The 16,994-nt window shown below is 49.1% G+C and overlaps 1 protein-coding gene across 1 annotated transcript; it reads right to left on the bottom strand.

Annotated features, from left to right (window-relative positions):
* Positions 1–369: 369 nt before the first annotated feature.
* SYP (synaptophysin) lies at positions 370–12,351 on the bottom strand. The gene is made up of 7 exons (XM_061137861.1): positions 12,279–12,351; positions 11,067–11,132; positions 9,752–9,876; positions 6,746–6,941; positions 5,858–6,049; positions 4,220–4,550; positions 370–1,984 (listed from the first exon to the last, which is right to left on the bottom strand). The coding sequence occupies exons 1-6, from the start codon at positions 12,312–12,314 to the stop codon at positions 4,224–4,226; spliced, it is 942 nt and encodes a 313-aa protein (XP_060993844.1). The 5' UTR covers positions 12,315–12,351; the 3' UTR covers positions 370–1,984; positions 4,220–4,223.
* Positions 12,352–16,994: the final 4,643 nt, after the last annotated feature.

The following is a 16,994-nucleotide window of genomic DNA, read 5'->3' as shown; positions in this document are numbered from 1 at the left end:
AGATCCCCTGGAGGAGGAAATGGCAACCCGCTCCAGTATTCTTGCCTGGTAAAATTCTATGGACAGAGGATCCTGGTGGGCTACTGTCCAAGAGACTGCAGAGTCGGGATACGACTGGGCATTCGGTGGCCATTAGTAGGGCAGTGGGCAGGGCTACTCTGAGTGTGACTTAGAACAATCGGCAAGCGAGGCTTCACAGAGGATGCAGCTCAGCAAAGCACTGTTGGAGGGGCCGAAAATGGGGTTTCTTGAACGGTGTCCAGCAGGTCGGAGGTGGAGCTTTCTCTCACCTTCTTTTCCCTTTGTCCCCCGCCTCCGCCCCCCTCCACCCCGCCCCACCAAAAGACACTGAGAAGTCAGAGCCGTGTGGACTAGGTGGTTGAGGAATTTATTTAGGGGAGAATTAATCATATTTGTTCTTCCTCGGGGAGGGAGTCTTCAAACAATATCGAAGGGCACGGGAAAGGGAGAAGGTCTGGAGGGGTGGGGAAGGGGCAACAGCCAGACAAAATGGCAACACACGATCACAGGCACTACGGACGCCACAGACACAGCAGAGGGTGCAGGATAGGGGCTCCAGACCGGGCCTCCAACCACCCCGGGACGGACGGAAGCGGGTGTGGAGGGAGGGAGGAGGCAAGGGAATCGGGGAGAGAGGGTGGGTTGGCCCCACAGACCCTCTGGCTCTGTCCACTGATTGCCTATCCGGCCCATCTCAGGGTGGGCAAAAGTGTGTGGGGGGTGCCTCTCTCTGGATCCCACCCCTTAACCTCCAAGTTTTATTTCTCAGCTCTTCTGGGCCCCCTCAGTCCCCAGCCTTGGCAAAAGATATTCCCCCACCCCTAACAAAACCCATCCCTCAGCCCCAGCCAAGCCTTTCATCCTACCCTCCCCACTGCCAAGCCCATCCACTTTAAAATATATTTTTCTTCATTGCTCCATTGCGGGGGCAGGGCTGCCCTTTTAGAAACCACCAGGCAGGCCCCGCCCCCACTATGAGTCCCTAGCTGTCTAGAATCCTGACCATAACCTCACTCCAAGTTTGGCCCATTCCTGAATCCCACTTCTAGGCTTGCCCTGCCCGCTTTGGAATCAAACTCAGTCTATGGAAAGTTCCAAGTCACACCCCTTTCATAGATTCTGGTCCCAATCCGAGACCCGCCCTCTCTGGAGCCTCACCCACTGTCTAGTTCAAGCCCCAGCCTCTCTAAAACCAGCCCTCAGCGTTTTTCTCTACCTGGTTCCCAGGTCCCAAGTCACACTCCTTCCTTAGAACTCTGTCCTACTCTAACCCCTGCCCACTGTGGGCCCTACCACTGCCTCACTCAAAGCTCCACCCCTTCTAGACCCCCACCCTCAGCCTCCTTCCAAGCCCCATTCTAGAATGCTGTAGGGCACCCCTCTTCTTGAGACTCCAAATCCAATATGTCTGGAACCCAATCCATCTGCTGATTAGTCCCCTCCACTCCAGGGCTCCTCTCCAAGACCACCTTGGGTCCCAGGATCACCCAGTCTCCCCTCTTCAGTGTTGGATTTTCCCTAATGGCCCCTGTTCAGGAATTGCTGGAGGAAATCAAGGCCAGAGTCAGGAGGAGGAGAGGGAGAAAGGGGAGATAGTCTGAACTCACACCCACCCTCCCCACGCAGCCTTCTGTCTCCTCCCTGTGCCCCTTAAAGAGTCCCCCCAACCTTAGAGCACAGGGCCAGAGAACAGAGAGGGGCCAAAGGATGAAGGGGAAGGGGTAGGGGTAAGAGAAGGGCCCACTCAAGATCGGGTCCTTAATGCACAAGGGGAGTGGAGTGGGGGCAGGGCTTAGACAGATAAATAGATATTTATATATAATATATATATATATAAACAGCAAAGACAGTTAAGGGTCTCCTGGCTTGAGGGGTGGAGACCTGGGGTGTAGGGGTGGTAAGTGGGGGCAGGCCTTCTCCTGAGCTCTTGCCTACCCATGGGGTCCTCCCAGGCTGCACTGACCTGTGGAGACAAAAGACACAAAAAGGAGAGGTGGTCCAGACACAGGTAGTGCCTTTAGAGAAGGGCTGGGCTGCTATGCCTCTGCCCAGGCTTTACCCTCTATCTGCCATGCCCTTCTTCCTTCCTTCTTCCTTCATTTATAGTCTTGGGATCAGCTTCATCCCAGCTGCTCCTGTTGGGAAGATATACCTTACCTCCACTAGATTAGGTACCAAAGAAATTATGGTTTCCTTTTGGATTGGTTTCCCCTAATCCAAAAACATCTGTTAACAGGTACTGCTCTCCTCATTGCTGAAAAACTACATTGAGCAGAGCGAAGATCCATATCTTTGTGGAGCTTACATTGTAGCAGGGGAGACAGAGAGACTTCAAACAATGACCATGATGTGTAAATAAGCTATCTAGTATGACATAAGGTGATAATAAGTGAAATGGAAAAACAAAAAGTAGACTGTGATGAGGGGGACCAGGAGTGCCAGTAGGGAAAGAAAGGTTGCTCTAGTAAGTAGGTAGTCAGAGAAGACCTCATTGAAGAAGTGACATTGGAATAAAGACTTAAGGAGGTGAGGGAATGAACCATGCAGATAACCAAGGAGAAATACATTCTGGGCAGGGAGCACAGCCACCAGTGCAAGGGCCCTGGGGTGAGACCACATCTAGTGTGTTTGAGGAACAGCAAGGAGATCTGTGGGGCTTCATTGGAGTGAGCAAGGGAGAGTGATAGAAGGTGATGTCAGAGAGGTAGGTAATGGGGTCACATAGGGCCTTGTGGACAAAGTTGTGAGGACTTCAGCTTTGACTCTGGATCAGGTATAAATCAAGGGGAAATTTTAAAATGATAGTAAAATGTTTCATGCTATGTTGTTTCAGTAAATGTTTCTTAACATTAGTAGTGCTCTGATTTATCTATGGAATGAATTAGTCATGGTGACATCCCCTAATCTAGTAGAAGAGATAGTAAATAAATATATAAACTAAAAAAAAAATATATATATATAAACTAATAATTACAGACTGTGATAAAGAAAACATAGGGAAAGGTAAGAGAAGGGACTTGTAAGGAGTTGGCCAGGTAAGGTTATCATGTGTGTGGGTTTGAAACTCCAAGGAGAAAGCAAGTACCAAGACCATGAACTTGGACTGTGCCTGGCACATCGAGATGGCCAGTGTGGCAGGAACAGAGTCAGGGGGAGTGGTTGGGGATGAGAGGTCAGAGAAATGAGGGGTGGGGCTAGATTGTGTAGGGCCTCGTGGGCCATAGTGAAGGCTTTGGCTTTTAATCTGAGTGAGCCCCAGCAGAGATCTAAGTTCTGAGCACAGGAGAGCTGTGGCTTGATTTAGGATTTAACAGGGTTGTTCCCCAAGCTGTGAGCAACATATAATGGGAATGGGAGTGGAAACCAGTGAAGAGGTCCAGAGGGACAGTGTGAAGATTATAGATATATTTTGAAGGTAGAGCCAACAGGAATTTTTAATGAATTGTATATGAGATACCTAATAAACTCCTCCCTGCCCTTTCCATCCTGGCCAAGTGCCAGAAGCTACCTCCACCTGTGTTGCCACTTCCTTGCCTTCCCCTCTAACGCCATCAGCCTGTCTCTATTTCCCATTTTCCCCTCTCAGATGCGAGGGACATCTCGCTTCTCTTTAGGGTCCCAACAAGGCAGGCAAGACTTTCCAATGCCCCCTGCTTCGCTCCGCCCCGCCCCTTTCCTTCTTGGAAATTCCACACCACCCCCCTCATCTCCACGGTTGCGGAGAGGTGGCAGATCTGTCACCTCTTTCCAGATTAGTAATCGCTGACCTTCATGATTCAAGCCCATTTATCCTCATCATCCATTGGCCTTATAACACATAGGCTAAGACCCACCTCCTCTTCCCTCTTCGGCGCCTGCGCCCAGCCGACTTTCCAGTACGCAAATCCTCCTGTTATTCCTCCTTTCATTGGTTGCTCTGCCCGCTTCTCTCTCCTCCCTTCCAGAGCAGCACTTCCACCTCTCTCCCATTGGCTCTTCATTCTGCCTATTTTCAAAAGCCACTCATCTCCTCTCCACCATTGGCTAGTTACTCGTCCTTAACATGTAGCTCCGCCTCTCTATTGGCGCCTTCAAACGGCCGTCCTTACTTGTCCAGCTAGCGTCCTATGTACATATTCTCCTGCCTCTTATTGGTTCGTTGACCCGCCCATCTCCTCTCGTGAGCGCTCATTGGCCACCTCACCCGTCTGTCACTCACCAGACTACATCTGATTGGAGAAGGATGTGGGTGCGCCCTGAGGGCCGTAGCCTTGCTGCCCGTAGTCGCCCTGAGGCCCATAGCCACCGCCACCGCTGCTGGCCGGCTGCCCGTAGTCTGGCTGATAGCCGCCCTGGGGCCCGTAGGAGTCCTGGGGCCCGTACCCGCCGGGGCCCTGCCCGTAGCCTGCCTCGCCATAGGCGTCCCCGGGCGCTGGTTGCTTCTCGGGGGCACCGGGAGGAGCGCGCAGGAATGGGGCGGCCCAGCCTGTCTCCTTGAACACGAACCACAGGTTGCCGACCCAGAGCACTAGGTTCAGGAAGCCAAACACCTGCGGGGAGACAAAGCTCTGCTGTCATCTAGCACCCATTGCCCTGGTGGTCCCGGGGATCATTGAGACTGTTTGCATCGGGCTTGGATTCGCGGGCGCCCGGAGGGTGGTGGTTTCTGAGACCCTGACCCTCCGAGTCCCAGCACATGAATGTCTATGTGCAAAAAAATCACCTTGGTGGGGGTGATTAGAATTCACATTCCCAGGGATATATGTGTTTATGTATTTGCATATATACACGTTTATACATGTACAGAATGTAGTAAATGAATCTAATTTTGTAAGATATAGTAAAATGTTAAGCATAAATTTTTATTAAATATGTAGGCATAACACTAATAAACACATACACACATATGTATAAATACATATGTATAAAGTACATAAACGGGATTTTCCAGGCAAGAATACTGGAGTGGGTTGCTATTTCCTTCTCCAGGAGATCATCTTGACCGAGGGATCGAACCCACGTCTCCTGTATTGCAGGCAGTTTCTTTACCACTAAGCCACCAGGGGCTTATGTATAAATACATATGTGTAAAGTATATAAATATATGATTTATACTAAAACAAAGATATGGAATTTGTATAAGTACGTACAATGTAATTCAGTTTGGGGACAGAAAGTAATATTTCTACTTTACAGTTGAGGAAACTGAGGCCCAGAGAAGCTAAGTGGCTGGTCTGATAGCCAGCAATTGACAGAAAAAAATGGAACCTTAACATCTGTAACACGTGTATACGACTTACCATGTGCCAGGTCTTTTTCTAAGCATTTTGCATGTTATTATTCCACTAATCAACTTTGAAGCAGGACCTCTTGTTTTCAATTTATATGCTCAAACTGAGGTCTGAGAGACTTATCTATTGATGGTTACAGGTTATAGAGCTTGCAAGTGGCAGAACCGGGATTTGAGCTCAGCCTGACTCTGGCCAGTAGGGGGCGTCCAGATGAGAAACATTTCAAGTTATTCTTTTCTTTTGCATGTAAGGAAACGGGTCCCTAGAGGGTACTCACTGAGTTGCCAGAGATTCTACATGACTAGGCTGAGCCTTGGATCCAGGACCTAACTGGACAGAAAATCTCATGTTCCCCTTTTGGGAACAGTTTGTAGTGTCACAGTGATTACAATTACTATCTCATCCTTCAAGGTGCTGTTGTTTGCATGCCTCCTCCAGGGAGCCCTCTTGGATTTCTTTGGAATTCTCCTCTCATTTTTTTCTCTCCACTACTCCCCACTCCCCATGCCAGATTAAGTTTCCCAGCCACCCTCCCTAGCTGGCCCAGCCAGCTTCCCAGGACTTACCACTGAGGTGTTGAGGCCAGAGGTCACAGGGTCCCTCAGCTCCTTGCATGTATTCCCTGGCTGGTGGCAGACATGCATCCCCTTAATAATGTTCTCTGGGTCTGTGGCCATCTTCACATCTGACAGCCCCTTGGCCCAGGCCGATGAGCTAACCAGCCACATGAAGGCAAACACTGCTGTGGCCAGAAAGTCCTAGGACAGGCAGGGGAGAAGGATACAGCACCATGAGTGGGCTGCGTCATGCTGGGCTGTGGGGCCTCCTCAGATCCCAGGCTTTCTTGGGAGAGGAGGGTCCCCCAGAAGAGGCTGTCTCTCCCCTGCCTTTCCAGCTCTTGAAGCCCCCAATGCTCACTTGAAGGTGGCCCTTCTCGCTTGGATGTGTGTGTATTTGTGTGTATATGTGACACAGAGGGTGTGAGAGTGTGATTGTGGTATGTTGGGGGGGGTGTGTGTGTGTGAGGAGGGTTCTTTGAGTTGGTTGTCTAATCTGTGGCAAGTAGTGTGTCTTTCCACTTATGTCTTAATGTGGGGATTTGTGTCATTTTTATCTGGAATGAGGGTGTATGAGTACGGCTGTATAGGAATCAGTGTGTCTGTGTGGTGTGATGGATGACAAGCATGACTGACGTAATGAACCTCTGTGTGCTCCTTTCTTTCATCTAGGCTGTGGGGTTTGGTGAGAGGTGGTAAGTTTCCAGGTGTCTGGGATTCCGTGTGGGCTGTAGATGTGTCCCTGTCACTCTATGAGTCAATGTCTCTGATGCTCGTAGCAGCAGTGCTTGCGTGTGAGCCTGTCTGGAATTTGGTGCGGCCTGTGAAAATGGCTGCGTCCCCAAGGCTCCATGTCCCCTGGCCCCTGCATGCATGTGAGTGGCTGTGGGAGCTCACCAGCATGGGCCCCTTGTTGTTCTCTCGGTACTTGTTCTGCAGGAAGATGTAGGTAGCCAGAGCCCCCATGGAGTAGAGGAAGGCAAACACGGCCACGGTGACAAAGAATTCAGCTGATGAGGAGTAGTTCCCCACCAGGAAGATTTTTTTAGGGTCCCCTTGGCAGGTGGGTGCCTCAAAGTACACTTCGTGCAGCCTGTGGAGAGAGGTGGGCAGGTGTGGCCTAGGCCCTAAGAACTCCCTTCCCCTCCCCCCTTCCCAGGCATGGATCCTCCCAGATTCTGACATGGTCCCAGGAAGAGGAGGAGATAACCATTCACGAGCACCTACTGTGTACCAGTCACATTTCATTATTTGTTGCTGTTTGGCTTTTATGGTTGCACCACAGGGCTTGTGGGATCCTAGTTCCCTGACTAGGGATTGAACCCTAGCATAGAGTCCTAACCACTAGACCACCGGGAAAGTCCTGCAGTCACATTTCAGTGATTGCTGAGAACATCCCGGTGAAATAGGTGTTATTCAGCCCTCACTCCAATCTAGGCACTTTGCAGAACACACCAGGCGCCCTCCCACCCTAGGATCTTTGCACTAGAATGCTCTCCTAGATATCTCATATCTTACTCATTCCATCTCCTTCAAGCTTTGCTACACTGGTCATCTTCTCAGTGAGGTCTTCCCTGATCTATTTAAAATTAAATCTAACCATTCCCTCCCAGCACTCCTTAGGCCCCTTCTTTACTCCATTTTCTCTGTAACTGTGATACCCCTGGACATACCATGTATGTTACTTTTTCCCTTGATTTTTGCTGTAAGCACAAGAGGGCAAGGCTTTTCCCTTGGTTTTGTTCACTGTTATGCCCTTAAGTCTCTGAACAGTGCTGCCACATAGTAGGCGCTCAATAAGTATTTATTAAATGAAATATGTGGAGGCAGAAACAGAGGCTTCAAGAAATGCATTGACTTGCCTAAAGTCACACAGCTGGCATGGGAATGACAGAATTGGGATCTGAATCCTGTGTTTTCCCCCTATGTCATGTTGACTCTTCTCTCCACCTCACTTCAGGTCCTCAAAAGAAAAACAAATGTGTACATAGCTGAGGAGAGCCCAGAGACTACAAGATAGGAGGAGACGGACAGAAAGATGGGAGGGTAGAAGGGATGCAAGAACGGTATGGGTGTATGTGAGGTGTGGGTGGGGCGGGTGGGGGCAAACTGCGAAGACATGTGGTGTGAGGGAAGAGGGGTCATAAGGAGGAATGTGTGTGGGGAGAAAGACTGGGGTGACGTCCCTGAGCTCCGACCTCAGGTTGGAGGGCAGGATCCTGAGATAAGCAAATGGTGCCAGTGCCCTTGTATAGCAAAGCTTAAATGTATTGATCAGCTCTAAGCATTTTACATAATTGCCTCTTTTAAGGACCCTCCCCCACAATTCTCTAAAGGAGGCATTATTATACCTGTTTTACAGAAGAACAAACCAAGGCTCTGCAAGACTAAGTTACTTATCCGGGGCTGCAAGGCTGCTAAATGATGGAGCTAGGAGTTGGGTCTGGTTTGAGTTTTTGGGTTTCTAGGGGGAATGAGGGGTCCTTAAGGGGGGTTATTGGGGCAGTGTCAGGGTTGGTCAAGGGGAACACAGGCTAAAGATTTTTTTTTCCCTGGCAGACTTGTGGGTAAAGGGCAGATCCTCAGGACCTGAGGCTCTAGGCATGGGAGGTGTTGGGGGCCACAGATTTTTGTGGCCTTCTAGATTCCAAAGTATCCCATGCTGCAACCCCTACTCCTTCCCCAAATTCCCTTGGCTTCTGTGAGCTGGTGGATCCCTGGTTGCCATGCCCCCTCCCCAGCCTCTCAGACCATGCCTCCCTGGCACTTTTCTTTTGATTATTGCTCAGGACCACTGCTGGACTATCCTCTCTTCAGTCTTCCCTCTCACCTTGGATGATCTCCTGAACCTACATTTACCCTTAATGCTCAAAAATCCCTAATTTCCAACTCAATCCCTGACCTCTTTCCTGAGTCCTTTAAACTTCTTTATTTCCCTTATTTTAACAAACACTTATGGAGTGCTTATTGTGTGTCTGGCACTGTGCTAAGCATTTTACAAGTATTAATTCACTTAATATGTATCATAACCCTATAGGATGAGTATTATTATCTCCTTTTACGGATGAAGAAATGGAGACCTGGAGCAGGTATGTGTCTTGTCCTAGTAGTGGAAGAGCCTCAGGAGCCTCCATTGAAATTGTTCTTGTAAGTCCCTGTCTTTCCATGGCTAGGAGGGAAGCCTCTCCATTAGGGCAGCCACTTTGCCTGCTTGTGCTCACTCTCGTGTACCTAGCATCCAGCATACGGTGAGAGCACAATAATTTTTCGAACTGCTTAATTGGGTTTAATCCTTCCCTATGGCTAAGCAGCACCTCCTCATTATTCTCTATTTTAAGACCCTGCAGGAGGATCCCCTCCTTGGATTTCTCCCAATTTGCAATTATCTTTATTAATTTGTTTATTTGTTATAATGTTGGCTCCATAAGGTAGCTTGGTCTGTTTTGTTCACTGTTTTATCCCCAGCACTTTGAGCAGTACCTGACATAAAATAGGTTCTCAAGAAATGTATATGGAATGAATGAATGGGAATTAAATAATAATATTGGCTAACATTATTATCCTATGGCATTAAGGATACATATATATGTGTGTGTGTGTATATATATATATATATAATTTTGAATCTTATTTATTGCTAGTCTCCTGTCCCTCCCCTTCACTAGAACATAGCCAGAGGGCAACAGCCTATGCCTGTCTTGGTCACCACGTGTCCCAGATGTCCAGAGCAGTGCCAGGCACAAGGTAGGTGCTCAGTGCATGCGCAGTGACCTGAGTGGGTGTGGTCTCTCGAGGTGCAGGCTGGGCAGGAGCCTCTGGGGTGGAAGTGTCGGCCAGTCCCAACCCCCCACCCCCATCCCAGGCCTGTCAGGATCCCAGGGGTGGGCTAGAGTGGGGGCACACCTGAAGGGGTACTCGAATTCGACCTCGATGTTGAGGTCACTCTTGGTCTTGTTGGCACAGTCCACACTCAGCTGGAACTCCCCACTGTAACTGCCGCATGTGGCAAAGGCGAAGATGGCAAAGACCTTGGGCAGTAGGGGTGGGGATGGCCACAGTGAGCCTGTGTGCACGTGGGATGGGGCTGCCCTCCTCTGGACAGATCAGGACCCAGCATAGGCAGCAGCAGATGGACTAGTCCCCACCCCCACCCCCTAATCAGGGCTCATGGGGCCCAAGGACAAGCTGATTAGAGGGGTGTGACTATCTCTTCCAGTCTTTCTCCCACTGTCTCTCTTGGGCTCTACATCTCAATAATGCTCTGATTCCCCTTGTTCTGGCTCAGTCTCTATTTCTCTCTCTGTGTCTCTGTCTCTCTCTCTCTCTCTCTCTCTGTATTCTGCCTGTCTCTGTTGTCCTCTGTGTCTCTACTTCTCTCAGTCTCTTTCTCTCTCTCTATTTCTCAATGTCTTTGTCTTCCTCAAATATCTCTGTCTCTCTGTTTCTCTCTCTACTTCTCTAGTATCTATGTGTGTCTCTTTCCGCCTCTTCTCTCTCTCTATCTATATCTCTCTCTGAATGTATGTCTCTCTGTGTGTGTCTTTCTATTTCTTGATCTGTCTCTAACTCCCTGCTTTGTCTCTGACTCGTTGTCTCTACGGTGCTCTCTCTATCTCCCTCCTGCCTTTCTGTTTATCAATTTATCTCTTTCTCTTTTCCCAGTGGGTCTCTTCTCCTTCTACCTCTTTCTCTTCCCCACCCCACTTTTCTTCCTCTTCCCCACCCCACTTTTCTTCTTCTTCCTGTGTCTGTTTCTCTTTGCATCTCTGTTCATCTTTCTCTGTCTCCCATTTCTTTGTCTCTTTCTCATCTCTATATCTTTTTTTCTGGGTATTTCCATCTCTGTCTCCATCATTCCTGATCTCCCATTCTCTCTGTCTCCTTCACTGTCTATGGGTTTCTCTGGCTTTGTGTCTCTCCCTGGAGCAACCAGCTTCAGGCTTCACCTCCCTTGCCCCTCTCTCACCTCAGGAGAGCAAGTAGCACATCACAATATTCCACTTCATGATGTGGGTACCCTTGGCTTTATGTGATGTTACATCACGGCCCATCCATTCTCTGGCCCCAATGCCCTGGGACTTCACCCTGGAGCCCAATTTCCCCATACCCTTTGCCCCCCACCCACCCATCTATTCCTCCCTCTCCATCCATATTCCACCTCTGCTCTTCCGAATCCCAGTACCTCCCTCTTTCTCCCCACAGCTCAGACCACACTCACCCATTGCAGCACCTTCACGAAGCCGAGGGGCTCCTTGACCACCCGGAACTGACCCCCAGCCACCAGCTGAGGAGAGAATTAGTGGGGAAGGGTGGGGTTGTTGGGGATGGAGAGGGAGGTGAGGGACAAGGCCACCAGGCAATAACCCCTGGGGATAAGGCATGTGATCTCGGGGAGAGAGTGACATTTGGAGAGAAGGTGAAAAGGAGAAAGCGACACTTTGGGGAAGGTGTGAGCTCAGGGTCTCTGAAGAAGATCCCTGGGGTTCAGGGAGGTGGGGAGATAGATGGAAGAGGGGTTCAAGGGTGAGGAAGATGGAGATGGAGTCAGGACTAATTAAGGAAGGAGAGAAGGTTTGAAATCTTAAAGATGAGTCAGATGGCAAAGGGGATCAGGTGGAGAGAGTGAGGAAGGAGTTGGGGTTCATTAAGGTGGGGGAAATGGTCTTGGATGGTGAAGGTGAGTCACAACAGGGAGGGAGTGGGGTTGGCTAGGGTGGGGGAGGGGTCTGCAGCGGTAAAGGTGAGTCAGATGATGGTGGTGGGGTGTCTGAGATGATGAGGATGGGGAGGGGTTAGTCCTGGTTAGAGATGGGCGAGGTTCTAAGGTGGTGAAGAAGAGCGCGATGGCAAAAGGTCTGGACTGATTAAGGTGGAGGAGAGCTGGGACATGGCTTCACTGTATATGTGCCGGGGGAAGGGAGACTAGGGGTTTGGGAGAAGCGAAACCGATCGTCCCCCTTGGTCTGCTCTGGGGGAAGAGGTGGTCGTCTACCAGGGTACCATCTGGAAGGGTCTGGAAGGGGCAGGTGTCAGCCCTCCCTTGCACCCCCGCCCCCACTCCTTCTGTCGCTCTATTTCCTAGCTCATCCGCAGCACCCTCCAATCTTCCTTCCATTCTCCCTTCCCTTCCCTCCTTGCCTATACCTTAGCTCTAAGACCCCTCTTCTTCCTCGCTCGCCTGTAAGGAAATGGCTTCTGGAGGCTCCCGCTGCGGCAGTGAGGACAGCCCTCGCTGCGGCAAAGGGCGCACTCCTTTTCTCCACCTCCCCTTCCCTCCCCTCGTCTGCCGCAGACCCCAGCCCCAGAGCCGGGGACCAGGCGTCCGCTGCTAGAATTCTGGCCACCACCTCTTAGAGTAGGCAGATTCACTGCGAGCCGGGCGAGGAGGCCGGGCAGCGGCGGGCTCTGTCCGCGGTGCTGGAACGCGTACCTGATTCACCACGTCCATGTCGGCCAGCAGCAGCATCAGCAATGCAGGGGGCGGGAGGCGCCTGCTAGCAAGGGCGGGCGCAGGGTGCGGCGGGGGCGGCGCTCGATCGTCGGAACAGCCCAGGAGGCCGCAGCTCCGCCCCTCGCACCCCCGCCTCACTCGCCAAGGGAGCCTGCGCACAGCGGCCGTGTCTAAATCTCACTGGTCGCCATTCCAGCCGGGAGGTTGGAACCGTGAGAATTCTCTGGGAAGGTCGTGATCTCTGAAAACACGGCTAGAGATCTGGGGAGGCGGACCGTTCCGTCCTACAGTATGACAGTTTGCCAGCCCTTTACTGAATTTGTTGAATGTGTTCATTTATTTAATCCTTAGAACGTCCCTATGTGGTAGGGACCATTGTCCCCATTTTTATAAGTGAGGAAAATTAGTCCCCAGAGAGGTTAAGCGACTTGTATAACGTTACCCAGCTAGTTATTGACAGTGCCCAAAGCCCCTGCAATTTAAACGTAGTTCCCCAAATCCCTGCAATTTAAACGTAGTTCAGGGTCTTGAGGGTTTCTTCTTTTCTGCATTTTCAGCACATTAAAAAAAAAAAAAACCAAAACACCCTCCCACTCCCAACTATCTCCCCTGTTTCTCTCTTCCTTAGTCAAAGTGTTGCTTTGACTAAGGAACAACTTAGTCAACTCCCTACTCCAACTCTACACTTGTTCAGTTCAGTTCAGCTCAGTCGCTCAGTTGTGTCCAACTCTGTGACCCCATGAATTGCAGCACGTCAGGCTTCCCTGTCCATCACCAACTCCCGGAGCTTACTCAAACTCATGCCCATTGAGTCAGTGATGCCATCCAGCCATCTCATCCTGTCGTCCCCTTCTCCTCCTGCCCCCAATCCCTCCAAGCATCAGGGTCTTTTCCAATGAGTCAACTCTTCGAATAAGGTGGCCAAAGTATTGGAGTTTCAGTTTCAGCATCAGTCCTTCCAATGTACACCCAGGACTGATCTCCTTTAGGATGGACTGGTTGGATCTCCTTGCACTCCAAGGGACTCTCAAGAGTCTTCTCCAACACCACAGTTCAAAAGCATCAATTTTTCAGTGCTCAGCTTTCTTCACAGTCCAACTCTCACATCCATACATGACCACTGGAAAAACCATAGCCTTGACTAGATGGACCTTTGTTGGCAAAGTAATGTCTCCGCTTTTTAATATGCTGTCTAGGTTGGTCATAACTTTCCTTCCAAGGAGTAAGCATCTTTTAATTTCATGGCTGCAATCACCATCTGCAGTGATTTTGGAGACCCCCAAAATAAAGTCTGACACTGTTTCCACTGTTTCCCCATCTATTTCCCATGAAGTGATGGGACCAGATGCCATGATCTCAGTTTTCTGAATGTTGAGCTTTAAGCCAACTTTTTCCTTCTCCTCTTTCACTTTCCTCAAGAGGCTCTTTAGTTCCTCTTCACTTTCTGCCATAAGGGTAGTGTCATCTGCATATCTGAGGTTATTGATATTTCTCCCAGCAATCTTGATTCCAGCTTGTGCTTCTTCCAGCCCAGTGTTTCTCATGATGTACTCAGCATATAAGTTAAATAAGCAGGGTGACAATATACAGCCTTGATGTACTCCTTTTCCTATTTGGAACCAGTCTGTTGTTCCATGTCCAGTTCTAGCTGTTGCTTCCTGACTTGCATACAGGTTTTTCAAGAGGCAGGTCAGGTGGTCTGGTATTCCCATCTCTTTGAGAATTTTCACAGTTTATTGTGATCCACACAGTCAAAGGCTTTGGCATAGTCAATAAAGCAGAAATAGATGTTTTTCTGGAACTCTCTTGCTTTTTCGCTACACTTGTTACAACCTGTTTATTCCTCAGTCCTCTCTTAATTGGATTACACCTCCTTCATGCTGCCAAAATGAGGCCCACCGAGGTCAATGGCAATTGCCACGTTGTAGAAGCCAATGGATAAATACAGTTGGAATTTAAAATGCTAAGCCTCACTCATACTAAAATAAATGCCTATAAAAGCTACCAAGACATTGTTTTTCACCTTTGAGGGTGGGGAATATAAGACAGTTTGATAATGCTCAATATTAGCGGGTTGGCCAGAAATAGGCATTCTCATAAATTGCCCATGGAAATTAAATTGGTATAACTTCTGTAGAGAATAGTTTGGCAGGATATAGAAAACTATCAAGTCCATATATGTGGCTCAGCACTTCACACTTGTAGGAATTTGTCTTGCAGGGAGATTCATACATGTGCTAAAGAAGGTATGTATAAGATGATACACTGCCGTGCTCTTTATTTTTTATTATAAAAATAAGGAAATGTGGACACTTCCCAAGTGCTCATTACTGGTGGCCAGTTTAACAAAAAACTCAGCTAGAGCCACAAAATGGAGTACTATGTAGCTGTCATTACTAATAATATGGAGCTGTGTAATGATATCCAAGACACTTAAGTAAGAAATGCAAGAGGCCAAACTATGTGGGAATTGTGTACAAACAGAATGAAGGGATTGTATCATAATGATAGAATAACTAACATTTCAAATTGTGGCAATTCTGTGAGCTTCTTATATATCACTCATTTAAATCCTCACAACAACTCTATGAGTCAGGTACTACTACTATCCCAAACTAAGCTGAAGGAATTTTCTAAAGTAATACAGTTGGAAAGCGATAGAACTAGGATTTGAATAGCTGGTAAGTGGCTGAACTTTGAACAGCTGGTAAGTGGCGGAGCTAGGATTTGAACCCAGGAAGTTTGGCTCCAGCATCTGTTACTGTTAGCCATTGTGCTAACTTATCAGTACAGCATCCTATAACTGTATAAAAGATATCTGATAACACTGGTTGCCTCCAGAGGGAAGGGAAACTTTCACTTTATACTCCTCTGTACTTTTGAATTTTGAACTATCTGAATGTATAGTTCAAATGTATGTATGAAGAGCATGGGCTTTGGCATCTAATTGCTGGAATTTGCATCCCACCTCTAATATCTGTTCCTGTATGACTTTGGACAGGTAAGATAATTTAAAATGGTACTTATAGGATAGTTGCACCGATTAAATAAGATAATCACTGTAACACACCTAGTTCGGGGCCCAGTAAATGGTTCGTTTTTCCTCTACACATCTCTGGAACCTACTCCCTTCTCTCCATTTCCTCTGCCACCTCCCCTGGCTAAGGCAACCATCATTCCTGCCAAATTTAGCATCTCCAGTCTCTTCCCCCTCCCTTCTGTTTTCAGCACAAACGTCAGAGCATCTATTTAAAATGCAAAGTTAACTATATCACTACCCTGCTCAAATTCCTCTCATGGCTCCCCACTGCGTTCAGGAAAAACCCCAGGGGTTGGGGCCTGGCATTCAAGGGTCTGCATCATCTGGCCTCGGGTGGCTTGTCCCACCTCATCCCTCAGCAACTCCCTTCCCTCTCTTTACCATACCCATAACTTACTTTCCCACCATACACAAGCCCAACCACCCTAAGCCTTTGTTTCCAGACCTAATGCAACTCTATATTCTGAATCCCAGATCTCCAATTTTGGTTTCTCTCAAATTTCAGTCCTGGTTCAATTGACACAAATTATACAAATGAGAAACCCCCGCTCTGAGAGCTGGGGGGAGACCTTAGGTCAGACGTTCCCCGCAGGTGGCCCATCCTGTGCCACTTCCAACACTACCTCAATTCCTTTGGCATGGGGATGACTAACACTTTGGACAAGTCCTGACACAGGTCTAAGCCAGCTCAGTTTGTGGTAAGGGAAACCCAGAACAGTGCCGGGCACAAAACAAATGCCTGTTAAACCTTCACTGAATGAAGGAGACCCCAAAGTTTGGGCAACGACTAAAGATAGGAAAAGAAGCAGAAAGAGGAGCTGTGGGATCTGGGAATGGGGTACTCTAAGTTGGCCTCGGGAAAGCCAGGTTGGCCCTGAGTGGGTTCTCCCAGGCTGGAAACCTCACCTTAAGCTGTCACCCATGTCTTTTACAAATGGAGTTAGATTGTCTCTCTCTCTCTCTCTCTTTCTGGCCATGCTGTGTAGCATGCGGGATCTTAGTTCCCCACCAAAGATCGAACCCCACGCCCATGCAGTGGAAGTGCAATCTTAACCATCATACCACCAGGGGAGTCTTAGATTTCCTTTTGTTCCAGCAGAAGAGGCAAAGTAGGAGACAGGGTGATCCCAATTTAGTCTCCCTCTCTGACACTGTCAGAGGGCCCCTCTGCCTAAGACACATCACATGCCAGGCTAATTCTAGCCTCCAAGCCTTACTACCAGCAGGCCTTGCCTGGAGGTTTCCATATCTTTCCTTTCCATCCACTTGTCCTGCCTCCGTCTGATCTGCCTGACCCCTTGTGGAATCTCTGACTTTCCTCCACCCCTCATCCAAACCCCCACACATCCTCTCTCTCTCTCTCCACTTCCCTCCATCTGTCTAGTACCCTCCCTTCCCCCAGCACCTCCACTTTGTCTCCAGCTTTTTTTGGCTGCTGTCTCTTCCTCCTCCTCCTCCCTCCTTCCCTGACGCTGAATAATCAGGCCTGGCTGTCCTGGTTTCTGGAAATACCCATGTGTGGGCAGTGCCTCAGGGCTGATACAGGGGATGGATAGATGGGAGCCGCTGGGCAGCCCCAGGCTTCCAGGGCAAAGACACTAAAATCCAGGAGTGTGGTCCACGGCTGTCTCCTTCTGAGGAAGGGAGGGAAGGAA

This window comes from Dama dama, chromosome X (genome assembly GCF_033118175.1).
Source record: "Dama dama isolate Ldn47 chromosome X, ASM3311817v1, whole genome shotgun sequence".
Taxonomy (NCBI): domain Eukaryota; kingdom Metazoa; phylum Chordata; class Mammalia; order Artiodactyla; family Cervidae; genus Dama; species Dama dama.
The sequence above is the reverse complement of the archived record's forward strand: the minus strand, read 5'-3'. Positions and strand labels throughout refer to the sequence as shown.

Coding starts and splice junctions, on each gene's coding strand:
- SYP (XM_061137861.1), bottom strand. CDS start 12,314: ATGCTGCTGCTGGCCGACATGGACGTGGTGAATCAG. Junction 11,133..12,278: donor ACATGGACGTGGTGAATCAG/GTACGCGTTCCA, acceptor TTCTCTCCTCAG/CTGGTGGCTGGGGGTCAGTT. Junction 9,877..11,066: donor TCGTGAAGGTGCTGCAATGG/GTGAGTGTGGTC, acceptor CTACTGCCCAAG/GTCTTTGCCATCTTCGCCTT.